We start from the raw sequence: 25,897 nt of genomic DNA on the forward strand, positions 1-25,897 counted from the left end.
CTGGCCATCTGTTTACCATCTCCTAAAAATCTAGAGAAACTGGTGTTGTAGCATTACCCCAGTTAAGGAAGTATGGTTAGTGACGTAGACTTACATTAGAGATTAGATTGCGTAGATTATGGACATGCACAAACTGCAAAACTCACAAATGTTATTTTCTTAAATTTGTGTAGAAGATGCCCATAGAAGATAACATTATTCTCACTGTTTACAGTAGCCTATGTAGCAGATTGTTTAGACTAAGTATTTAAAACATAACAAAGCACAACAATGAATATAAATAGCACTGGGTCAAATGAGTCAGTGTAATACAGGAGAATAGTTTTTTTTTGTCATCTCTATGTCTATTGATTGCATTTGCATTAATAAATCTTGCCTCTTTTTTCAAACTGCATAAGAAAAAGTGATTAATGCAATACGTTTATGGCATTAATATACCAGTACTGTACTGTGGTCCAGTTATAGTTCATAACCATTTAAATTATTTTACTAAACTAACTAATTCGGACTGGTAAAAACAAAAAAACACCTTATAAATATTAAATATAGGGGAATTTTTATACTTTTATTTAATTTAAGCATGCCTTTTCTCATCTTAAATTCCATTCACTGTATAAACTGTACATATTTCCTGCAATTATAGATAATTCCTTGTAATTATATGTAAGGTGATTTTCCAGTTGTTTATTTCCTGATTATAATATCCATACAGTCCTCTTAAAACTTCACCTTTTGACTTTGCTCTCTTGGCAGGAAGCCTATAGCAGTCAGTCATTTATACAAGATTAATACCCAACCAGCTGTTCTTGTTGGACAAAATTCTTCCATCTTAATAAACTCATCATTAGTTCAAGGAACATGAAGGCCATGAAGTCGTAGGTAGGTAGGTAGTGGATGGACACGGTAGAAAACTTGATCATCTCAATGACAAGGCCATGTGACTCAAAGTAAAACATGACACAGTGGTACAAAATAGTCACCATTGTCTCAGAGGAGCCATTTGTGTTCTAGCAAGTATTGTTTGTCAATCCAACAAGTAATGCATAACAAGGTACAGATAAGAAACAACAGCCTTCTTTAGAAACACCTCTACGTGTTGATGATGACAAACCTAAAAAAACAAACTCATCCCGTAGCTATTGTAACACATGCTTCAGCCATTCATCCATGTGCATGACTAATTCATTTAAAAAGCCTGAATGACGTGACTGAATGCTATCAAGGGAAGACATGAGTAAACTGGTGTTGTAATGGACATGATATATTTTTTCAAAAGATTAATGAAAGAATAATAAACTATATTTTCTCACTTTTGGTCAATTTGAATTTAAGTATCTGCCAGATGACTAAATGTAAATACTTTAATGCCACTTTGTGTACAGTAGTTAATTTAAGGCCACCATCATGTCATGTGGTGTATTTTTTGTATTGTGGCCAGCAGCTTGAGTTTGACTCTTCTCAAGACTACGTATATCTCTGAATCAGTGCCTCTCTAACTTTCTTCTTTTCTTTTTAAAAAGGACTTGAAAGATATTATGAAAGTTCATTATGTCCGTATGAAATAATTTGTTTTCTTTTTTTCTTTTCCAAGACAAGAAACACCAGCTGATAAAGCACGTAACCATCTGACATCACGGTGACAGTTCTGAGGACGGAAGAAAACGCCCAAAACGCCCAAACCAAAACAAAAAGGTGTGAGAAAATTTCTTGTCTTGGAAAAGAAAACTAAGGACTTGAAAGAGTTGCAGCTTTCAGTCCCTTTAAATAGCAGTGATATTTTCAATCATTCAAAGCCACACCTGTGTCTCTCTCACTTGATTCCAGTAAAGGTTGTGTGACGTGCATTAGATAGAAGAAACAGTCACCAGAAAGTCATTGTTGTTTTGTGTTATTGGACAGCGGTCACAGCTTCTAATTTTAATAATGTGCAATAATGTTCATCTGACATGGTTGAGGACAGACTGGATTCACAGGAATTCATGCAATGGAACTTTGAAACCCAGATAAGGTCGTGCATTCGGGAAGTGATAAATGAAACAATGTTGAAAGACAACCTGTCAATGATCAGATGTCTTCAACCTCTGAAAAATAAAGTGTTTTCTTCCTCCTCATCTACATATTGTATGTTTCACAACAAAGAGTGTAATACAGAATGGACAAATAAAATGAGAGAGAAATACGTTTATTGCAAAGAAAGTAACAATCCCAAAGACAATACAACAAATTTTAATTTAACACATAATTAAAATTACTACTTTAAATAATATAAATATGTAAAATATATTACTACAAAACAGATGAAAGTACAGTTGCAACAAAGGAGTTATGGTCCAGGACTTCTACTACTGTAACTACCAAAACTACCTCATCCGCTAAAAATATCATTTTAAGTGGACACAAACCGTTTGCCTGTTCACAGCATGTGGTCTCTTGGTTTTAGTGGTGTTAGGATTAAGTCAGTGTGGCTTTGGTTTGAGTGTTGACCACTGTTTCTTCATTCTTCAAGCTCAACAAGTTTCTTCAGGTCAGACTTCCAATGTTCTTCATTTTCTCCCTCCTCTACCTCCACCTCTATCCCATCCATGGTTTTCTGCAGCTCTTCCTTGATGCGGTTCAGCTCCAGCAGCCCATCCTGCAGGTCCTTGCACACTTCTCGGATTTTAGCAGCAAACTCTGTCTTTGCACCCTTCCTCAGCTCCATGGAGTCTTTCGCCAGAAAAAAGACATCGAGAGCCAGGAACAGACCAGACATGACTCCAGTGGTGACGGACATCACCTGGGCGGCTTTAGCTGCTCCACCCGCGACACTGAGGACCTGGACGGTGTTAATCAGGCTCTCTGTGTTGATCAGTAAAGCCTTGCCCGCCCGCCCGCCCTCCTTCATTACATGTTTGACATTCTGGTTTAGGTGCTTCTTTGAGATGCTTTCAGCATACTCCTCAAAGTTCCACTCCTCAAGTGTCTCCATCCCTTGCTGTTAGGTAGAAGATACAGGACAGGAGATTTTACATCAAGGGTTGAAATCCAATTTCCTTAAAGGTTATAGCTACAACTTTTTCATCAAAATCACTGCGTTGTCTGTAGGTGAGTCAGTGTGAAATGATTCAGATGTGTTTCCAGTCCGCTGTCAACACCGGAGCTGCTATTCGTTAAATACAGTTAGCGTTAGCTTAGCCTTAGCTACTAGCTGCTCCCTATAGGCGTACCTGGCAACCAGTACAATTGAAGGTTGGAGCGAGAGTGGGTATGAGTATGAATGCGACACCTATTGGCCGGACGGAATTAAACTTGTAGCTAACACCTTTAATTTAAACTGAAGATTCTCTACTAAAGCTGTTTGAGTATGTAGAATATATTTTTTTATATTTAAGTATATTTTTTTGGCTTTTTTGCCTTTACTTGACGGCACATAGTAGAGAGAGAGAGAGAGAGAGAGAGAGAAAAAACTTTATTGATCCCAATGGGCAATTCAGTTTGCAGTTGCACCTAGCCATAGTGAATAAATAGACAAGAAAGGGGGAGGCAGAGAGAGGGGGAATGACATGCAGGAAAGGGCTGCCCGATGCGGCATTCGAACCAGGGCCGCCTGCGGTGAGGACTGTAGCCTCTACATGGGGCGGCCGCTTTAACCACTGCGCCACGCACCACCCCGAGTATGCAGAATATTAACTCAAATTTCTACTCAACACAACTCCGCCCACACCAGTACATCTTTCCCAGAATGAGGGAATAAATTAGCTCCATAAAATGCTTCTTTATAGAAGAAAAATAGATATTTGTATAACCTGTAAAGCCCTTTGAGATAAACTGTTTAAAATAAAACTGCCTTGCCTTGTATGATTTCTAATCCTCTGAGATAAAACATGAGCATGAGGAAAAATGATTGCTCTGACAAACTGAAAAGAGATCTCACCTGCACAAACTCCAGGCATTCCTTGATGTCGTTCATCTCCTCCTGGTAGTCCTGGATCATCTTCTCCACCTTCTTGCGGTCCGTCTTTGAATGGACTGTGTCTGTGATGTTGGCTGAAGCAGACGCCACCCCACCCGCTGTTGCTACACCGATGCCTACAGCTGTGACGATGAGGGAGGTTCCTGCTGTGAAGGGTGCCAGAATGAGGCCGGTGATAGTGGTGACGGACCCAGCTACACTGGCCAGCCCGCCGCCAACACTGGCCGTGACCGTTTTCTTATGAAAGGTGTCGGCTGCATCGGCCAAAGCCAGGAGCTCCAGGATGCGCTGCTGGAGTGAGGCGCCACGCTGGTTAAAAAAGCGAACAAAAAGACGCGCCGCCATGAAGACACGATCAGCTGCTTGTTCCACCACTCTAAGGAAAAGAAACAAGACAAAGATGACAAAAGCAAAACATTTACACTTTAGTCTGGTATTCTCAACACTATGCTCAAGTCTAAAGGCCAGCTGATAACTTACTCTTCAGCTTCATCATTCTGTGTTGACTCATTCCACTCATCCCATCCTAATGCACACAAAACAATGACATGTTTCAACTGCAATTAAAAGCATCACCAATAAACCAACAAAACATGTCAATATCAAGCATACCCTCGACTGTTCTCCACCAGGTCATAAGGCCTTCCTCGTCCTGGAAGTGAACAATTGGAATAATTCAGTATGTGCAGTGCAGGTTAGTTAGATTACAAACCAAGCATCATGTGATCCTGTACTAGAAGTCATCAAAATGAGCATACGTCCAGAGGATCCGGGACTGTTCCTTCACTGGGCACTGGTACTTCGGCCATTTGGAGTGTCTGAACTTCAACAGTCTCCTACAGTACAACAAAGACGCACCACACTGTTCACATTTTGCTGGACTGAATTTCTAAAAAGCTGTTAAAAAGTTAAATGGTCCGACAATTTTTACCTTGCTGCAGCTTGTGTTCACAGTTAAAGATGCAACAATTTGTTTACTGTATACTACGAAAAATTAACAAAAAACAAACAAACTCCTAACTGGCTCAGAAGGAAATATGAAATGTTAATGTGCTGTCATCTGTATCACCAAATGGTGTAAGAAGTACTGGGGGAATGCATTCTTATTCTCAAAATGTTTTTTGAAATTCTATTTTTATTCTTGTACATGAAAGTAGTATTTTCAATTAGTGCTTATTTTGGAAATCTAAACCTGATGGATTAGTCATTCATTGGTAAATTCTTCCCATTTTGAATGTCTTTTCACATTTGAAAGAAGTAAAAGTAAATGCTTCTGTACTTCCTGTGAAATCTCTAATACTCAATACAATTGTGATAGTTAAGAGTAATGACTGTCTTAATATCAAAGAGATGAAAAAATATACCAACATGTGGCGCACACAACCTAGTTCCAGTATGAAGCTAGTCCAAAGATTCTGGCACAGGCCATAGGTGTATATCTAGAAAATACATCCCCGTAGCTGTTTCCACCTGAATCAGGGAGTAAGCCTTAATATTTTTTGATGTTTTAAGGATTTGTGCTCCATTTATACAAGGACAAATGTGTGGCCCATTTTCTTTAACTATTTTCCAAATAATACACCTACACTTTTGTGTTGCTCAAGTTGAAGGCGATAGTGGCAACTCGCTAGATTGTTATGGCGTATATTTAATTTTTCTTAATTTCATGATTTCCATTTGCTCTGGCAATCCCAGAGTTGTCATGTGATAGGAACACGCATGCACCAATAGCAAATGAAGACAGAAAAGAGGAAACTGGCAAGAGAATTCACAGGCTGTGCGTTATGTTTGCGTTAAGTTGTACTCTAAATATATTCCAATGAAATAACTGAAATTGTAGCTTTATGGGCACAGGCTATCCTCTAAACACACATTGTCAAAAATATCAACCCGTCAGCTTTAAGCAGCTGTATATCAAGTTTGGTTAGTTAGATAATACCACTTTGCAAACAGATTTGCATGTGATATCGCTTGTGCTGGATAAGCACACACAGAAATGAAAAATAAACACTTTCCGGAGATCACCTGACTACGGATAAATACAAAATAAAATTCTGCATGCAATGCGGAGGAAAGCTGTACTGAATCTATGCATCTTTCTCCGTGTCTTTGGTTCATTTTCTATACTATTTTCTTCATCAGATTTAGCTGTGTATCTGTGCACCCATACCTTAGTGTAAAGCACTTGACTTGGCTCTATGCACAGCTCCACTACTTCCTGAACTTAAGGCTGCTCTTTTATTTCCTGTCTTACATTATTGGACAAACTGATTAATCCAGGTGTGTCTGAGTAGTCACAATGGTCAGACACACCTGGATTAATCAGTTTGTCCAATAATGTAAAACAGGAAATAAAGGGGCTGCCTAAAGTTCAGGAAGTAGTGGAGCTGCGCATAGAGCCAATTGCTTGTATTCAAAGAGGTGCTGCATAAAAGCATCAATCAGCCCTTTATACCAACCTGAGGTAATTCCTCAGATGATGATGTTGTTGAGTCCTGTAGAGCCACACAAAAATGATAACATTGATAAAACACATAATGATGAAAATGTAATTTAATGTTTTAAAGTCACAGCAGTGCCATTTAGTCAAGTACCTTTGTTTCAGATCCAAACAGTGCACTGGGCAGAATCCTCTTTATTCTGAATGTCTGAATAAGTAAAAAACAAAACAAATGTTATTCTCTTTAGAGCTTCTTTCAGTCAGTCGATGAGCAGGTAGTGCTTGAATGAGAGAAAAAAAAAACACTCTACGCAGATGATTTTCAGTATCAGTTTTACTTAACTTATTAATTAACTACTTTGATTAAAGCTTTTGACTTCACTTCATCCTGTGTAACATACGTACCATAGTTTTTTTCTTTGGTGGCACTACTGGTTGATTTTTCACCTCAGAGCTGGCGTCACCATCAGTATACCAAACAGACTGGAAAGGGAGGGGGGTTAGTTCTCACCACACTTTGACATCAGGCTCACAGTTTAAAATGCTCAAACAAAGCATGCCATATTATGTGACGACAACATAGGTGTAGCTGTACCTTATTACTGGCCTTAGAGATTTATTACATTTGTGACTGTTGTATTTTCTGAATACAATGATCAACCAGTTATTGTGAGATGTTTGTGAGTTACGCACATTGTCACATGCTTTGCATTCTTTTGGTTAGACAGAATGTTTTTACCGTCAGTCTTCCTTTTGTGCAGCAGTGAAAGTGAAAACACAATGAATTAAGGGTCAGCCACTGCAAATAACTGTATAGCACTGTCTACTGTAGAGATCATATTTGGTTTATGTCATCAAGGGCAAAAACGTTTTATCTAGGTTCATTTATGAATTGGAAAAAATAAATGGAACTTGGAAAAACATCATTCCAGACAATTTGGAGATGGAGTGTGCATCTTACATATCTCTCTATGGTGGCGTCATCCAAGCTTTCAGAGCCGAAGGATTCCTCATGATGGATACCTTGTTTTTCCTGATGCAAAATAGTAAACAGGTGGAAGAAAAACTAAAGCTCAGTCTGAAAGTTTAAGTACAAACATCAATCAGTAGCAAAAGATAAAATTAACATACACGCAGATGCTATCATCTCTTAATGTTGCTGGTACACCTCATCGCCATGATGAAATGGGGACTGTACATATTAACACTAGATGAAAATCAGTGTGGTCAATGATAATGCACTAAACAGGATGCACCCGGCCTGGGTAAATCTCTGAAGGTGTTTTGTCATTAAAGACAGCACCATTCCTTCTAATAATCACTGTAACCTGTACCTCTGTCTTGGATGAGGAAGAGTCTGTCTGAGGTTCATCTCCTGGCATCTGTATAACAACAAAACAGTGGATGACACAGATTCACAGACAGAAATGAATCAGAAACATTAACCATTCAAAGAATCCATTTAAAATGTTTCACAAAGCTTGTTATCAAGACATCCTTTTCTAACTTCACACACAATTAGAAGCCTAAACTTAAATTGACAAAACATAATTTCTTAATTTTTTGGGGCAGTACCTGTGTGGAAGATTTAAAGGGGTTCACTTTCTGCATCATTCCTTTGAACATGCCTGGGTTCTAAAATAAAAGAAAGAAGAAAAAAAACCAGGAAAGAGGTCAAGCATATACTTGCATTCGTCATATTCTAAAAAATAAATTAGGTGAATAAACAGGAAACAATGTTTATGATGCCACAATTCAACATATTTTTAAATGTTAAAAATCACTGTGCTGTTCATGTCACAAAATCAAGAAAGGTCGATGTCTGAGATCTTTATTCACTATTAAGTAAACTACTGCCATCTGGTGGTAGCAGGGAGGATTTATGCAGTTTTACAAATACCAGACAAATTGAACAGCAGCACTTCAGGCAGGTCCCACGGTCTAAGATAATGCAATGTTCGGGATAGGTAAGGTAAGGTAAAGGTACTTTGTCACATATACAGCTAGTACAGTGAAATTCTTTCTCTGCATTTAACCCATCCCTGAGGAGCAGTGGGCAGCCACAGTGCAGCGCCCGGGGACCAACTCCAGATTATGAGCCAGTGCCTTTGGTCAGTGGCGCTGACTGGAGGATTAACCTAGCTGACATGTTTTTAGTGGATTCAAGACAGACCTGTGACCTTCCAAATCAGCATTGCAAAACATGACCACACCTTTTTAGGAGGTAAAGCTTCACCTGCATCAAAGCTGGACACTTATCATATCGTATAACGCGAGGATATTGTATTACGGCTTACTTTAGTGTTGCCCAACCCTTTAATGTTCTGTTCTGTTCTGCATCTTCTTCTTGACCAAGTACTTAATTGCACAGACCTACCTGCTTCTCCGGTAAGTTGTTATTGTCTGCCAAGCTTCCAGTGCTGGAGGAAAGGTCATTGTTTAGAGGCTGGTTATCCTGGGGAGACATTTGAGAAGTATGAAGATGTGCAGACTAGAGCAAGTGATCTGATCAATTCGAATCATGGGGTCCACATCCTAACAGGTACCTTTGGCTGTGAGGATTTGAATGGGTTCACTTTCTGCATCATTCCTGCGATCATCCCTGGATTCTAAATTAAAAACAAATACATCAATTGCACAATTTAAGTCTAAGCATTCAACCTAATCAAGCTGATCAACCAAAAGTGAGTGACTTTTAGATCAGTGAATTATGCAGAACAACACACAATGCACCTGTTTGGCCTGAAGTTCTTTTCCAGTGTCTTGTGGATCTGCACCATCATCTTGAGGATCAGTCTTTGGTACCTACACATGAGACAGAATAATCTTGAGAAGAAAAGTCCAAGATGCTTAAAAGTAAAACAACCCTTTTCTATCGCAGAATGATGTGACCTTTACTTCTTTAATTAATCAGTCTCCTTGATTGGTTTGTTCTAGTCACAAGATCAGCTCAACAGTCAAATCTTTTGGTCAATTTTCCTGAAATCTTCTGTGTCTTTTACAGAGGCAGTACCTGTGTGGAAGACTTGAAGGGGTTGACTTTCTGAATTACTCCTTTCAACATACCAGGGTTCTGAAACACAACAACACAATGTCACCCTGTGCACCACTGGGTAAAAATCTATTTTCATATCTGTGAAAGTCAACACATTTTTTAAACACTCCATCTTACTAGCTCTTTTCCCATGGCTGTTGTTTTTTTTTTAATTTGCATTTTCCTTTGACAGCTTAATTCTTATATGCCTAACAAAAGACATATTTGTGACAGTTTGCATTTCAAATTAGGAGTTTAATAATCTGGTTCAACTGAAGAGGGCCTTAAAACCTTTTAATCAGCCTGAATTTGTGACAATGACTAGATATTGCGGTATCACGTCATGATATTTAACCAACCTGATTAGAGTCTGAACCCTGTCCCTGTTCCAGCGACTCTGAAGATTGAGCTTTAGAGACCTGCGGAAAAAAAACAAAAACAAAATAAATGAATCTACCCTACTGTCTCACAATGAACATCTAATAATAACCATTGTAACATGCAGACAATGCTGTGGCTACCTGGGAGGTAGATTTGAATGGGTTGACCTTCTGCATGACCCCTTTCAGCATTCCAGGGTTCTGAAATACAAGTATGTATTGATCTTACTGTTTAAACCAGAGTTTACCACTTGGTGGGTAACAGCAGACAAGGAAACACCTCTTAAAAGATGTATTGCCATATCAATAAGGCAATTACTGCACCAGTTATAATTGAATTCCTCTCACCTGTGAGGAGTCTGTCCCTTGTTCTAGTGATTCTGAAGAGGGTGCTTTGCCGACTGTGGAGGAAACCTAAAGAAAGCACAGACATGGTAGGCTACCACATGATTTCATTAAACCCAAACTGGTACTGAAAATTAAAAATGGTTTTAACCTGATTGCTAGACTTGAATGGATTGACCTTCTGCATAACTCCCATTACACCAGTCCTCTGAGGATTACAACAAAATATCATTAAAAATAAACAAACAAAAAAACTGTGCAACAATAATTAAGTGTTTAAAATAGTTTTTGCAGACACAAACCAGAAAACAAAACAAAAAAAAGATATGGGTGAGCTCAAGGCCATCTTACAAAGTCGTGGCTTGTTCTCATTCTAGGCCTTTGGGTAAACTAATTTGTGACCTCACTGTCGTTTTCTCACAACAATTTACAGCCAAAAATGTGAAGAGAGTGACTTTTGACTGTATTTTGATTTATTGTATTTATGAGTGACCATTTACCTGTGGGGTTGCATTAACTCCTGCATCCTGTCTGTCGAGGCTGTGTGTGACTGGATTGTCCAACTCCTATCGATGTATAATGGCCTCAATTAATGGCACAATTTCACATAAAGAAAATATTCCGACAATACTGTGATTGTGTCTACATACCTCCTTTCTGGGTCTTGGGGGTACCAATGGAGTCTGGACTGAAGAGCCCTTGTCTTTTCTGAACATGTTCATGCTGAAATACTATAGGGCTTAAAAATATCAGGAGGAAAGGAGAAAAAACATGGCTCTTAATAAATATAAACTGACAATCAGGAGGCAATGACAAATTTTTCAGCATAATGGATATTTAAAGCAGTCAAAGTTCAACTTTTCTCATGACAGACCCACACACCAAACTCCGGCAAAAAACTTAACAATTTGTGGCACTACGTCAAATTATACACTTGAAAAACGAGTTGTTATGTTTGTTTGGTAATTTTGTGAAAACCTTTGCTTTCTGGAAAAAAAAACGGTTAACATCACATTCATCATGAGTAAAACGTTGGCTACACGTGTTTTTGTCGCATTGTCCATTCATTATGAAATGTGAATCACAGCTGGCTAATAACAGAAGTAGTTATAGTAAGTTCCCTTTGGTGAACAATGAACATGCACTAGAGGAATTGAAACCGGTGTTGAGGGTAACACGTTTTTAAGGTGCTGTCTGCGACGTGTAAATGCGCTGAGGGCATCAAACCTTAAACTGGGCAGACTTTTGAACACGGTTTGGCTGACAGTGTCGTTGTCACCTCAAAACAACGTCACAGTGCCGACCTGCGCTGGGCATTGTGTCCACCACTCCACAGGAATGTTTGGTAACACAAACGCGAGCAGCACACAATGAAATAAGCAGGGTGCCTACCTCAGAGTAGAGTCATAAATAGGACCTGACAGGAAAAAACACCGAGTTGCAAAGCAACGACGCGAGTATACGAGGTCTAAAAGTTGCAGGCTACGGGTCAGTCCTTCACGTCCCCTTCAAAACACGGATAAGTCAGACCGGTTTGACCAAAACCGAGGCGAGCCTTCCGAGAGTTGGATTACTGGGTGTTCCCGAGTATAGTGTGTCCCTTGTCTGCTCTGATTTCACGGAAAGTTTAAAAAGCAAAAAATGAGCGGATAGAGGGCGTCAAAGAGCGAGTATGCAAGCGCCTCACGGTCTTCTTCAAAGATACCTTTAAATAGTTCGGGGAAACCGCCCTGTCCTGGTTTACCTGTTTCACGTTACCTGAGGGCCTATGAGGGCGTGGCCTCGCTCTGCGGTTTGTTTTGTTCCGTGTGTTTGACAGTTTTACTTTTTATTTGTCTAGAATGTTGACTCTCCGTACTGTTCCTTTTCTAAATTGAATATTTGTTTTATTTGTGGTATGTTCACTGTCTTAATAAATGTCAAACATTAAATATAAAATAGCCCTATAGTTATTCTAATGAATGTTTGACATTTATTAAGATAATGAACACCTAATTGTCAGGTTTTTAATTTAATCTGAACAATCAAAACAGGAATGGGCACTGCATTTTAACAGATACAAATAGATCATTTCAATTAAAATATTTGTATTTTATTTTCAGTATTATGCCTTAAATAATAATTAAATTTCACAGTTGCCTACAAGATTCAAGATTGCAATTGTTACTTGCATCCACAAAATATATTTCAAAACAAATGTTTGCCAGTCTAAAGAAATATAAATATTTCTTAAGCTTTTCTTTGACATACAATGAAGGCATGATGGCACATACAGGTTACAAATAATTAAGGTATGAACATTTTAACAGTATGCACACATACAAACATATTTTAAAAGTGTCTCCAATTTTGTTAAAGATTATGTTGACTCTGCATTATGTGACACAAATTACCCTATAAACCAATATCCAAATGAAAGCCAGCATATTTCTGCAGTTATTTTAGATGGTGACATGTTGCACCGAATGGAAATAGCTGTGTTACTTTGGAAGCCTCGACTGATACTGCAAATTAATTTAGCACTGGCACAGTCAGTAAGATTGTAAGGAGCTTTACCAAACTGGTGCTGCGGGACAATGGGACTGTACAAAATATTTTTTATTTTGTCAAAATATTGCACGAAACATTAAAAATAATTAACTCTGACAAGAAATCCCATACAGTGATTTAGTACAAATAAATTACCTTATCTACAACATTAATTTTATTTTAAATAAATGAAACTATTACATTTAAAGAAGACTACTCATAATATATATACACAAGCCTGTAATAAACTGACCACAGTAATTTTCATTCCACAAATGAACTCAATCAAAATGCCAATAGCTACACATTTAAGTCATAAAACATCTTATTAAAATTAAACAATGCTCTGAATTACAGAGTAATTCACATAGTGCACACAAATATTAAAAAATAATACAAATACAACAACAATCTTCATATTACTGCAGTGGACTAGAATTATAAGAATATACTCTATTCTGTACATAACCAGGTTCTGCTGTTATCACTGATGTTAAGGAAATTCTGTTGGGATTATGAATTCTTCTGTATTGACAGTTCCCCTATTTAGCCAGGAGGGGGTGTTGGTGATCTTTGAGACATAACTATGTCCAAAGTGACATCATGCAGGGTTTTGCTCATACGTTTCCTGTAGATTCCTGTAGCTCCTCTCTGATGGCGTTGAGCTCCACAATTGCTTCATTCAGTCTATTTGCCAGCTCCTTTATTTTACTCACCATCTCTTTCTTGCAGCTTTTCTTCAGCTCCCGGGAATCTTTGATGAAGTACCGGTCCATGCCTTTGAAGAGTCCTTGTACTGACGCTACAGCTTCATCTGTTACCTCGGTTGCTCGCATCACAGGTGAGTCTACTAAGCTGATAGTCTGGACGGCCCTGCGGATCTCCCAGTCCTCCGAGTAGTGTTGGGTACCAGACCTAAGGAATGGATGGCCTCGTAGTTTGTATAAGCCCTGATTGATGAAGTGAAGGATCTTCCCAATGTGCAGCAGGTGAGCCTCATACTCCTTCAGTACCGTCTCCACCTAGCAAAGAAAGACAGTGATCTTGATTTAAACACTGAAAAAGCTAAGGTAAAACTTGTGGTGAGATGATGCTCTTGTGTCAAAGTCACATGGGACATCGTACACATACCTTTTTCTGGTCTTGTATGTTATTAACATTATCAGAAATGGCAGCAGAGGCTGAGGTAATTCCACCAGCTGTTGCCACTCCCACACCAACAGCTGTAACCAATAGAGAGGCGCCAAAGGTGAAGGGTGCCAGAGCCAGACCAGTGATGGCCGCCACACCACCCACAGCAGTCGTGGTGCCACCTGTAATGCCAGCGATTTTGGCTTTATGGTGGAAGTCACTGATGTCATCGGCAATGGCGTGGAGCGTAATGACGTACTGCCAGAGGACCTCTGCTCGCTCTGTGAAGACCTTGTTGAAAACACGAAGGCCGCGGTGAACTTTATCCGCCAAGATAGTGAATGACCTAGGATTTCATTGGGAGTCAAAACAATATTATGTTAAAAGAAGCCGTACCTTTAAATATGGTTCTCCATAATAAACGCCCAAAAAATCCTTTCATCTTGCAGTTAGATATTAATACAGAAAGATGATATTGCTTACAATTTCCATGTTTTTCTTTTTCTTAATTTATTATTTTTTGTCTATTTGTCTACTGTCTTTTTTGAAAAAGTATAGAAATCAGCCATAAATCCACATTTTCCACTGCCATAATTGTTCCATTGGTCTATTAAAGCAACACCAAAGCAAATCCCTTGGCGGCATAACAGAACCTCCACTACCCCAAAATTCATAAACAGACGTACTTGGACTCATCCTCTTTTATGACTGTACTCTCATCGTCTGATGGCACCTCATCCCATTCTGAAATACAATCAAGCAACAGGGGTTGGTGAAGTTTAAAAATACATTTGAGTGTTAGTTTGTTATCTGAATCTGGTACTTAAAGGTAAGTTTGACAGCGACTCACGTTCCACAGTGTTCCACCACTCCATCAAACTGTCAGTGTCCTGTGACCAAAACAACAAACATAATCATGATGGCCCATACGTGGTGATGGAGTGGACTATGTGAGTGTATCATTAAAGAAAACCAACCCCTTCTTCGTCTTCATCCTCCAAACCAGCCATAGCACGTTCATCCTGCTGAGCAGCCAGCCACTCCGCCTAAATTAGGGTTGAGGGGAAGGGAGTATGCAAAAACAAAACAAAAAAAAAAGAAAAGAAAACAAGCCATGACTACGTAGGTAGGTCTTTGCTGCATGTTCTTCTACAGCATATTCTCTCATCTCCCAGTCATCAAAACCTGGCATTACATGTTCAGTCTATGTTGCTGAACCAGCTTTGTCACGTGTCAAAAGGAATGTGTCCCATCAGGATACACAGAGACAAAGATAACCAAGCCAATAGTGGAAAACAACAACATGGTGTTTCTCAATCATCAGATTGAGCTTCTCTGCACAAGAACTGTTCAGACAAAAATTGTTTTCCCATTTAATCTACACCAATACCAATTCTATTGAATACTGCAATCTCAACACAGTACTGTAAATACGTTTATCAGCACATAATTGAATCATGGTTTTATCTGTATACTGTTAAGCACTCTGTGTACTCATACTATAAAGGGTGATATATAAATAAAAAATTACTTATTTAATCATGATACATTGCTTAAGTAGGTATCGACTTTTCCTAGGTGCATGTTAATACTTTAGGACATCAAGACACAAAACTTCCCCACTGAAAGTTCTACACTATCTCAAGAAGTACAATATATACAGGCATACTGTAGGTACTTGCAGTCAGTAAACACAGAACAGTATTATACTTTCAGTCTGATTGGAGAAGTGATTTTCCATAGCACTAGTCAGGTCTGAGCCAATGGAAAATTTTAGACAAAAACAAAATATGCTGTCAGAGTCGTGAGAATCAAGTTGATCAGCTTAATTATTGTTGTTGAGTTACAGCCACATGATGATCTAAGATAAGGAAGTATATCGGATAAATAGTGAAAAGTGGGTCATTTAAAAACTGGTTAGAGCCACGATGCCAAGGTTTGGCTAAGTAGGTCACATGGGAATTGCTAGTCGGTCGTTTTTTTTTTTTCCTGCTGGTGTGAACTAACCTTAGCTGCTTCTGACATGAAGTCACTACATGTAGCTCCTGGTAGGTTGTCACACTCTGCAGGCTTGACTTTGCCCTGGCCAGACAAGAAAAACATGAAAAGAAGAATGTCACTCTCTTATTTTTAAAGATCTGACGGACTAACAACCAAGCAAAAATAGATTTTGATTGCATGGACTAACCTTCAATTTGTATTTTTTGAAGCCTTTAAGCTTTGATGTCTTTTTCTGTTAAAAAGAGAACAAACAGTTTTGGCAATAACATTATAAACAACAAAGATGGAAGCAGCAAAGGCGAACACCAGGTTGACTGGAATACCGGTTTGCAGGTTTCCAGTTCATCTTCTTCATCATCATACATGTCTTCTGGACTTATGAATTCTTCTTCCTCAGCAAAGGCGTCGTACTGAAATGTATAACAGATATGAAGCCAAGACTACAGAAACTGAGACACATAATAATGTGCAATTCTTACATTCTACATGAAACATACGATGGATGTCGGTCGAGGCACATGGTGGCTGAATCCGATCAGAGCAGGATTAAGACCTTTATGTTTGGAATCCTTCAAAGGAAATAAACAAAATCATGATGTTACTAGTATAATTAGAATGTATAAGTTATAAAATACCAGTTTTAGTTGTAAGAAACCTGCATAGAGTCGTCCATCCCGTTCAGTTCTTCATCACTTAACTCCTCTGCTGAGAGGCTGCTCTTCTTTTTCTGAGGCTTGGTGTATTCCAGCATGTCCTCCTAATTTGAAATATTTGGACAAATTGGTAACATATAAACCCCCACTTAGCAAAACACATCTACAGTATCATCTTCCTCAGCAAGTCAAACGTTTGACATTTACCTTAGAGCTTCGTTGAACCGCATGCTGATTTTTTTTCTTCATTGGTTTCTTCTGTTGATGAAAGGCAAAAGCCAAAGTTAAATGAAAAGAAATTACGCAACAAAACGTTCAATGAAAATCTGAGAATTAATGGGAAAATGGTTACAGGTTTGCAGTCCTCAATTCCATAAGCATCCTCTACTACATTTAGTCCAGGAAAAAAATGGTCTGGTTTTTGTAAGTGATTGTCATCCAGGAAAGCAGCCTAAACACCACGTTCAAAACAACTGTTACTCATACTGTAGCAGACATATCAGGAACATTAATAAACCTCTTCTGCATAGATACATAACTACAAAATATCCACCATTTTAAAATCTACAACCACATTCAGACAAGTCTTATACCTTGCTTGAGGACTGATGATCTTTTATCTCTTCTGCATCTTCAAAAGCATCATCCTGAGAGAGAAATATTAAACTGTAATTTACATGTAGACAAACAATCAGTGTCAGAATTATAGTATATTTAAGACAGTAACTCCTGCTTATATTTCAGTAAGGGAGTGACCTTGTGATTATCTTGAGTGTACAGTATTTAGTAGCCGTTTATGCTGTGTGTAGCCATGTGCACCGTAAATTTAATCATATGATTTCTCCAGAAGGAAAAAAAAACACTGAGCACATAACATCCTCACACCACACACACACATCTTACGAGCAAACCATGCTCATACTGTATAAATCCACAATATCCATTTGTGTAGTCATACCTGTGAGCCCTTACGAGGTGTGTATCCATGAGCTCCCTTCAGTTCATCATCAGACTGGACAGAAAAGCAATATGCAGACATCACAGTTTTCATATGTACAATATAATGTGGATTGAATATATTGTAGAAACTGTACATACCTTTTTAGTGATGGCAAATCCTCTGTGTGGCACAAACTGAATTTTCACCTTGTTTTTTCTCCTTTGGAGAGACTAGAGTAGGTAAATGATAAATGAATAAGTATTAAGAGTGCTTTCTTTCATGCACACACTTCCCTCAGTCAAAAACAGAATGAAAGAATTTAAAGTATGTAACTCCACTTCTTTGGGTTCAAGTGTCATGCATTTTGCCAGGCTGTAAATCACCACTGTTGGCTCGGTTATCTAACATCAGCATAACAAAAGTATACAAATCGAGCGAGTGTGTTACCTCTCCATGATGGGCTTCATCCTCATCTTTCTCTTCACCTTTATCAGCACTATCATTATACATTGTATCCTGTTGAAAAAGACACTGCATTAAGAACTATTACATAACAACATACTGCTGTTTTTAAAGCTTTGGCGGCAGTATATGAATTGGATACATGTGCTTTCTACAGTTTGGCAGACTGCAGATGCTTTACCTCTGACCATCGCCGAATGAGTGAGCTCTTCTTGCGGCTGCTTTTCTTACTGGCCTCATCATCCTGTAGTGGAATTAAAGAGAGGACAGTAGTCATGTCTATGAAAAACTATAGAAACTGCATGCACATCCACAAAATCTAACAGATTTTGAATGAAATAATCAATTTTTGTTAATACACAGCATGAAAACTTACACATGGGGGATTTAAAGAGGAACTATGCAGGATTGTAGTTTAATATGCTTCATTTTTACGTTAATGTAACAGCTTCTGAGTAATTGTGATTAATAAATGGCTAACTTGTTACAGGGAGAATGGAGGCTCTCTGCCTTCCATGTGCCAACCTTGCATGATCGGGGCCGCTGGTGTCCTACCTGTCGTTTCTGCGCACTGCGAGACAAACCCGTAACCCGTAATCTCTTGTTTATGACAGATTAAACTACACAAATATACACGCTGTAACATTGTTTATGATATATAATGTTATCTACCGATCTATTGATTGATTTCTGGCCAGATAAGTTGTAAACAAATGCACATGGCCAGGAGGAGGGTTAGCAAAACAGCGGAAAAAGCCACCGGACTTACATAGTTCCTCTTTAAGTAGGAGATATTTAATATCCTTGAAGCCATGCATTTGTACATGACATACATTACCTTTGATTCTTCTGGTAAATGTTCTTTCATGTGCTTTCTCTCTAGTATGAAAGAAGATGTGGATGCTCTACGAAGTACCTGGCTCACTTTGGTCTTCAGAGGTTTCTTCTGGTTTCAAAAAAAGACCACCACAGGGTTACTAATCATATATATTATTATACATATAAAAAACACAACATAATCTTAAATACAGAAAGCACACTACTTAAAAAAAATAAAATAAAATCTACTACGTACTTTGTACTCTATCCCATTCTGCTCTGCATCTTTAATCTCTCCTGCACCCATGTGCAACTCTGAAAAATACTCCTGAAAAACAAATGCACTTTTAAAAACACTGATATGTATCATATCACATGTGTAGAAATGTGTTAAGACTTTGCTTGGTAATGATTTTTTTTATACCTGTGATGATTTACGAGGTAGTGTCCTGCTCTTCCCCTCCTTTGTTTCATCAGGAAACTTCTACATATTAAAAACCATTACCATTGTATTGCTAAATGTATGAAGACACAATCAAACAATCAAAGCAGATAAGGTGTCAGTTTGCAATATTTTGCTTACCTTTGATCCTCTTGTGGATACAAGTGACATTCTGAATTTCTTGTCCTTTTTCTGCAATAAATGTTTACCCAAAATGAAACAATTTTCTGGAAGAATAAATTAAATGGCATCCACGAAATGTCTATTAGGCAACTGTACCTTGCTCCGACATTCAGAGGGATCCTGATCATCAGCGCTTCCACCGTCAGAGTCTGTCTTCACCTGAGAGAATAAAGTGTTAATTTATTTCTTAGTTTATTTTTCTCTACTAACAATTAACAGTTAGATGAAGGAACAACTAGAAAATTGAACTGCCTTTTACCCTCAGTGACTCTCGCCGTAGTCTATATTTTCCAGACTTAAAGAAAGAAAGAAAAAACATTCATCAGTTGAAATGTCTTTGATTACTGCATAGAGAACATTGTTGAGAGTTTGACCAATGATGCCAACCTATTAGTGAGAAACTAATAAGTAATGAGAATGTGTTAAATAAATAATTTGTTTTAAATCTTTTCTTACTGGTTTGAAGTCAGGGTTAAGCTGAGGACTGTCTTCAGGCCAGTCTTCCACACACCTTTCCTGTTTTGGAATTTCAGTAATACAAAGTTATATACAGACAGTTGTATTGTATCATGTGATGTTTTTTTTTTCCTGTATTACCTAGACCAGGGGTGTCAAACATGCGGCCCGTGGGCCAGAACCGGCCCTGCAGAGGGTCCAATCTGGCCCTCAAGATGAATTTGTCAAGTGTGAAAATTTGAAATTGCACATATTTTTATCAATAAATTTCAGGTGGTTCATAATATGTTTTGTAAAAGGATAGTTCAGTAACTGTAAACATCTTATTAATGTACTAAAACAGAGGGAAATCTCAATTTTTAAAATATATTTAAAGGTTATTATGCTATTATTTTACTGGTCCGGCCCACTTGAGATTAAATTGTGCTGTTTGTGGCCCCTGAACTAAATTGAGTTTGACATCCCTGACCTAGACACTGTACATTCGTAGCTTTAATAGTAAGGAAATGATAGCAAAACTGCCTTTATGTTGTTTATTTCATCCAACATACCTGTATCGTTTAATTCAAGAAATGTTATTTGTCCTCAGGGCAATTTAAGTTTTGGTTGGACAAATAAGCATTGATGCCATAATATTTGAAAATTGATTTTCCCTCTTTATTAACTTTTGTTCATGGTTACTTTTTGCCCCCAATGTCAACTCAGACCTGTCCAGTAAGCAGGACGTCCTCAAAAACCATGTAGTTCTCAGTGTCCACCGGTTCACTTTCCTGTAAAAGAGATATATGCGAACTAAAATTACTTTTTGTCACAGTACATCTTGATAACTACTGTACACATACTCACCACCACACATGAATATTCATCAGTTTCTTAAAGTAATTGCAGTCATCTCTCTAAACATACTGTTGCACAGGTCAAACTTGAACAGCATACGTACTGGAGTTTTTGGTTTGTGGCGAATAGCTGGCTTTGGGAGTGATCTGAAAGCTGGTTTAGGAGGTACTTTTGGTACAGTTGATTCAGGTTCAATCTAAACACAACACAAGAATGAGTTAGAAACAGTGCATTGGAAAAAAAAAAGCAGGTAATTAATAAGATTATGTTAAACTGTGTTTGTTGCATACAGGTTTGACCGGAGTGGGAGGCTTTTCTGGTCTTGCTGGCTTTTCTGTCCTGGGTGGTCTAATTCGAGGAAGTGGCTTTGGTGGACGTTTGAAGGTTGGAACCTGCAAATTAGATTATGAAAAAAAAAGGTATAAAGTGCATGCTGTATTAATGGGAAAGTTCTGAAGCCATTTGTCATTCAGATGCATCTTACACTTCAGTTGAACCCTCCAAGGCAAACACATTAAAGTAAGATATTGCATAATATTGCATACATGGAATGTTAACTCTCACGTACATGAGTCATCTCAGCTGGTGACGGACTGGGTGACACTGGTAGATTGTTGGCCTGACTGAAGGGAGTTGGCTGAAGAATATCATGCTTGGTTCCCTGGGGAGTGGTCAACATGATGTCCCATGGCCTGTGGGAAGGTTTTGGTTTTACAGCTGGAGGAGATTTTAGTGGCTTTGCTTCAGAGAGATCTGGTGATGATAGCATATCCAGCTTCAGTTCTGGTGTACTGTTAAGAGATGGTGTTTTGGGAGTTATCTCAAATATATCCTTGTTGCTATTCTTCAAGGCAAAGGGTTGGAAGATGTCTATAGTCCCACTTGACCCATCTTGGAAAGGGTCATATGGTTTTGAGGGAGTTGTACCAAATGGGTCCTCTAAACTGGAGACGTCTTGGAATAAATCCCTTGAAATTGGGCTTGCGAATGGATCGACTTCGAATGGAGATGAAAGTAAATCTTGACTTTCCTGAAAAGACAAGCCAGAACGTCCATTCTCTTTTGTAGTGGGATCTTGTTCATTCTTCTTAACATGGAAGAGTTCCTCAGTATTGTTTGAAACAGCTTGAAACAAATCTGTTTCATTGGTGGAAGAAGTGTAAAATGGGTTCACTGCCGTAAACTGTGAAGGCTGGAACAGATCCTCCACCTTGTTTGAAGAAGATATGAATGGGTTCTCAAGACTGCTGGGAGTTTTATCAAAGGGGTTAGCATGTGCTGTGTGGGTAAAATCCTCTCCTTGGGCAGCCTGGAGAAGATCATCCACTTTACCTTCAAAGAGTTCAGAGTTTTTCGAGTGCAAGGAGAAGTTGGAGAGGCTCTGTGTTTGAGGGAGATTTTTCATAAATAAATCTGGCGGATTCAGAGTTTCATCATGAAAATGACCATTGGCAGATGTGTTTGTGGTCAAAGTCGATGTATGAAAGAGGTCCTGCACATGGTTGTGGGTGAAGCTCTGGAATAGGTCCTTCTGAGGCTCAGAAAACTTGTATCCATTTTCAAGAGTCTTAACTTCTGGCTGAACATCCAGAGGTGTACTCTGAAATTCAGGTGGTGGGGCAAGGATAGTGCAGAGATTGGCTCCTTCTGAAGATTCCACTCCTATGGCCTCCATTATGTAATCTTTGCCATTTGACTCCTGATAAAAAAGCAAAAGGTCATCAGGGACAACCTAATAAAAAAACAAAAAGTTATTGTTCGGATGAGGTGATGTTGTAAAATCCCTTACCAAATGATGCGCATAAAATGGGTTCACCCTGGCCGAACTGCCATTGACTCCATTCTGATAAAGAAAGAAAGGTAAATGGAAAGGAAGAAAGTGTTAGTTGCTGAGTGTCAGATTTCACTAAGACCATTGACAGATTTCTCAAACTCAGTTACTTGAGCATCTAAAAACATGTGAAGGCTTAAATGCAGTTGAGCCTGTTCTTCATTCTGAAGAATAGGACAGTGACACACAAGAAATGTTATACAATGGAGATCTTTGGAGAAGTGGCAACCGATTACATAGGGAAGTTTAAATCTAAGTTTTGTTCGCAAGGATGAGACCAGAATAATCATGTAGTTGTTTTTCATAACAATATAGTAAAACTGTTTCAAGAGAGCTTGACTATTTCATTTAATTTGTATTCACACATCCCTGTAGAAGACCTACAACTGTATTCATATCAAGTTTGAGCCAGCACCAAAAAAACAAAAGTTTTAGAACAAAGGCATTGAGATGGCCGTCGATGCCCTTTTTAATGCAATTTCCTATGCTGATAATAAATTAACTTTAATTAATCAATCGAAAAGTCTCACATGATGACTCATCAATTTCTGATTAAGTCATCTCTATAAACATGGATCTTTTGGTATGTGGCGAACCGGCTTTGGGAGTGAGCTGAAAACTGGTTTAGGAGGTACTTTTGGTACAGCTAATTCAGGTTCAATCTAAACGCAACACAAGAATGATTTCTCACTGATAATAAATTAACTTATTAATAGAAAAGTCTCCCCAGGCAATCTGCTTATACACAGACACTTACAAAGATGTCACGATAACATTCAGTGTGATTGATCAAAGAGCAAAATGAGAGGAAGGGTGTGGATTTAACCTGTGCTGTAGAATGAAGATTATCCTCTGTCTTAAATCCATTCTGAGGACAAAGAAGATCTGTGTTGATAAGACTTAACATATTTCGAGGCAATTCAGCTAAATCTTGGGTGCAACTTCTTTTAGCTATACCATTATGTAATTCATTTAAGTGCTGCACCAACCCTGAACCTCACCTGTCCCAAGTGTGACTGGTAGTTATCCGTCTTGTCTGTCGCAGCAGCTGAGAGATTACTGAGGAACTCAACATCCTGTGGAACAAAAGTCAGTGTTGTTAAAAACATATTTATGGAGTGAAGCGTGGGAAGTCACGCATCATGCTTTTCACGCATTGTTAGTCAGATATGAACGTCATGTGCGACTTGTTAAAAATAAACACAAATGTGAAAATGCTCCCAATTGTTGAAGCCTTAAAAAAAATGTTAAGACTTGCTGTTTGTTTGAGAGCCAACCAGAATGTACAAATTTGCTGTTACTACTGTGTTCAAAGAAGATGATTTTACTGGGAGTAATACGTAGGTGAAAGTTTAATTGTTATTCATCAAATTTCCAAAACGCATGCGTATACAGAATTTAAAGCGGTTGCCATCAGCGCTTTCTAACCTGTTTATTTTGAGACTCATTCACAGATAACCAACTGGAATCAGGGGGTGCTGAAACAAGAGTCTGAGGAAGAGAAAGATGGAAAAAATTGTTTATGTGTAATGTGTGTATGTTGCGTACTACATGCAAATGTGTACGTGTGTGTGTGTGTAGCCTCTCACCTTGTATTGATTATGGAAGGGACTCTGTGAAACCTTTTTCAGCATATTTTGTAGTTTTGTGATACTCTGAAGAAGACACATGGGAAATCATAAACTGTCAATGAGCCTTCCAAGTAGATATTGGTTGGCGTCTGATATTTTTCAGACATTTCTCTGAACGCTGTGATCAATAACTAAATGTAGCAGGTTATGGATCCATATTGAAAACATGCTGAATCTCCCCAACGTTACTAGAGGTAATTCAATATAGCATCTAAGGATGGAAATGTAAGGAAATCCATACGATGAAGTCAAACTGTTTTATGTGACGACACCAGATTCTTTCTGTTCTATACTTGTGCAAAGGACATCCATCAATCAATGGCATGACAGTGCAAACACATTCAGAACAGTTGACATCATGACACTTTGGTTCGACTGCCCAGCTCTCTTTGCCTTGACAAATTTGAAGCAAAGCATAGATGTCAATAATTAGTGTGCCAATAAACAGCACAGACAACACACTGTCCCACATGTCCTGCACTGATTAGATTGTTTACTAGATTGTATGGACAGCATGTAAAGTATGTAGTACGTAAAAGGGGAAGGAGGAATTTAGGCAGTGATTGCAGTGGCGTTAAGAATCAAATACAATACAAACAACCATTAAAACTTCATTATTCTCTTCCACTGACTCAATTTAAACGTAGCCTACTCACAGGTCGTCTTTCCTCAGATGCATTCTCTGCTGCTGCCGCACGCGATCCATGCTCGCCATCCTCCATACCATCCTCCTAATAAACATTGGTATCAGAAAAGAAAATAATAAATCATGTTTCAAACGCTGACACAAACAATTCAATTAAAAAAAAAAAAAAAAAAAAAAAAAACTTCCCTCTCTTCATCTGAACACCCTATATAGCCTAACATTAACATTCATAAACTTTCCAAGACTCACCGTAGTTGTATCTCCTCTCATAATGTTAAGTTGGTTTAAAAATCACTCATTCATCAAAAACAGCTTATCCTTGTCCTCGGGTGAGATTTATCCGGTAGAATATCACGTTTCTTTTGCACTGAAATGCACCGATTTGTCTTCGGGATCAACAGGTAATTATCTCCCAGCTTGACGCATCCTCGTTAAGTCTGCAGCGGTGATTGCTTGAACATCCGGAACGGCAGTTTTCAAAATAAAATCCAGTTTTGCGCATGCTCGGTTCGATCGGTCTGTCTTTGGCCTGAATGACTTAGGTGTGACTAGAATCAGTCACCGTGGAGTGTTACCTGGGATGTGTTGTAACCACATCATCAACATTCTTCCAAAATCCCTCCGAAATCGTTAAAAGTGATACATTTTCGCCGTTATTTTGAAAGCTTCACCACTTCCTGTCTTTCTTTAGTTTACCTTTCCCCCAACTACTACAACTATGTCAATGCGAACCGACCGGTTGTCCTCGCCCTCCCCGACCGGGTGGAGCGGTCCGGTGCGTCAACGTGAAGAAGCTCTGTGCTGACAGATGGAGAAACATGAATGAACTGTGATGCACGAAACCAAACAAATACATCAACATGAATTTGCTGAATCACTGTGCTATTCAGAAATCAGATGCCAAGGAAAAGAGAAGCACATTCTCACATGTCTCTTTTGCCCCCTCAACAGTTCCCTATTACACTTTATATATTAGGCTACCATGCTACTATGTCAAGTGTCAGAGCCACAACACAAAACACCCAGTTAAATGCTAAACAAATAACATTTAGGCTATTTACAAAATGAAGGGCAAAGTAAGAACACAAACAGAGTCTGGGATCTTGTGCCAGGGAGTTGAGAGAGAGACAGAGTGAGGAGCCACCTACAGTAGACCCAGGCAGCCCACAGCTTCATGCAGGTGCC

At 38.6% G+C, this 25,897-nt stretch overlaps 2 protein-coding genes across 3 annotated transcripts; both read right to left on the reverse strand.

The window, feature by feature from the left end:
• Positions 1-2,479: 2,479 nt before the first annotated feature.
• On the reverse strand, positions 2,480-10,926 carry apold1b (apolipoprotein L domain containing 1b). 2 transcript variants are annotated; one of them, XM_085759653.1, is made up of 21 exons: positions 10,802-10,926; positions 10,652-10,717; positions 10,303-10,359; positions 10,155-10,220; positions 9,948-10,007; positions 9,786-9,845; positions 9,406-9,465; positions 9,126-9,197; positions 8,939-9,001; positions 8,770-8,847; positions 7,968-8,027; positions 7,727-7,774; positions 7,354-7,425; positions 6,798-6,875; positions 6,547-6,600; positions 6,412-6,447; positions 4,711-4,785; positions 4,565-4,604; positions 4,433-4,478; positions 3,914-4,328; positions 2,480-2,974 (listed from the first exon to the last, which is right to left on the reverse strand). In XM_085759653.1, exons 1-21 carry the CDS (start codon positions 10,871-10,873, stop codon positions 2,495-2,497), a joined length of 2,058 nt encoding a protein of 685 aa, XP_085615779.1. In that variant the 5' UTR covers positions 10,874-10,926; the 3' UTR covers positions 2,480-2,494. The 2 variants fall into 2 exon arrangements, with proteins under 2 accessions (XP_085615779.1, XP_085615778.1); XM_085759652.1 differs by having other exon boundaries at positions 4,711-4,788.
• Positions 10,927-13,154: 2,228 nt separating this feature from the next.
• On the reverse strand, positions 13,155-25,135 carry LOC146968985 (uncharacterized). Its single transcript, XM_085759650.1, has 34 exons — positions 24,962-25,135; positions 24,723-24,797; positions 24,025-24,090; positions 23,864-23,926; positions 23,437-23,511; positions 22,394-22,447; positions 21,173-22,303; positions 20,895-20,996; positions 20,708-20,800; positions 20,475-20,537; positions 19,768-19,827; positions 19,571-19,606; positions 19,408-19,470; positions 19,270-19,320; positions 19,111-19,170; positions 18,943-19,014; positions 18,706-18,813; positions 18,049-18,111; positions 17,853-17,921; positions 17,564-17,635; positions 17,424-17,477; positions 17,059-17,112; positions 16,818-16,916; positions 16,673-16,723; positions 16,468-16,569; positions 16,310-16,381; positions 16,136-16,222; positions 16,000-16,044; positions 15,819-15,893; positions 14,789-14,857; positions 14,662-14,701; positions 14,498-14,555; positions 13,812-14,157; positions 13,155-13,702 (listed from the first exon to the last, which is right to left on the reverse strand). Exons 1-34 carry the CDS (start codon positions 24,980-24,982, stop codon positions 13,298-13,300), a joined length of 3,954 nt encoding a protein of 1,317 aa, XP_085615776.1. The 5' UTR covers positions 24,983-25,135; the 3' UTR covers positions 13,155-13,297.
• Between the last annotated feature and the right edge of the window lie 762 nt (positions 25,136-25,897).

The sequence above is a fragment of the Trachurus japonicus genome, chromosome 18 (genome assembly GCF_045865225.1).
Source record: "Trachurus japonicus isolate A0001 chromosome 18, Traja_1.0".
NCBI classification, from domain to species: Eukaryota; Metazoa; Chordata; class Actinopteri; order Carangiformes; family Carangidae; genus Trachurus; species Trachurus japonicus.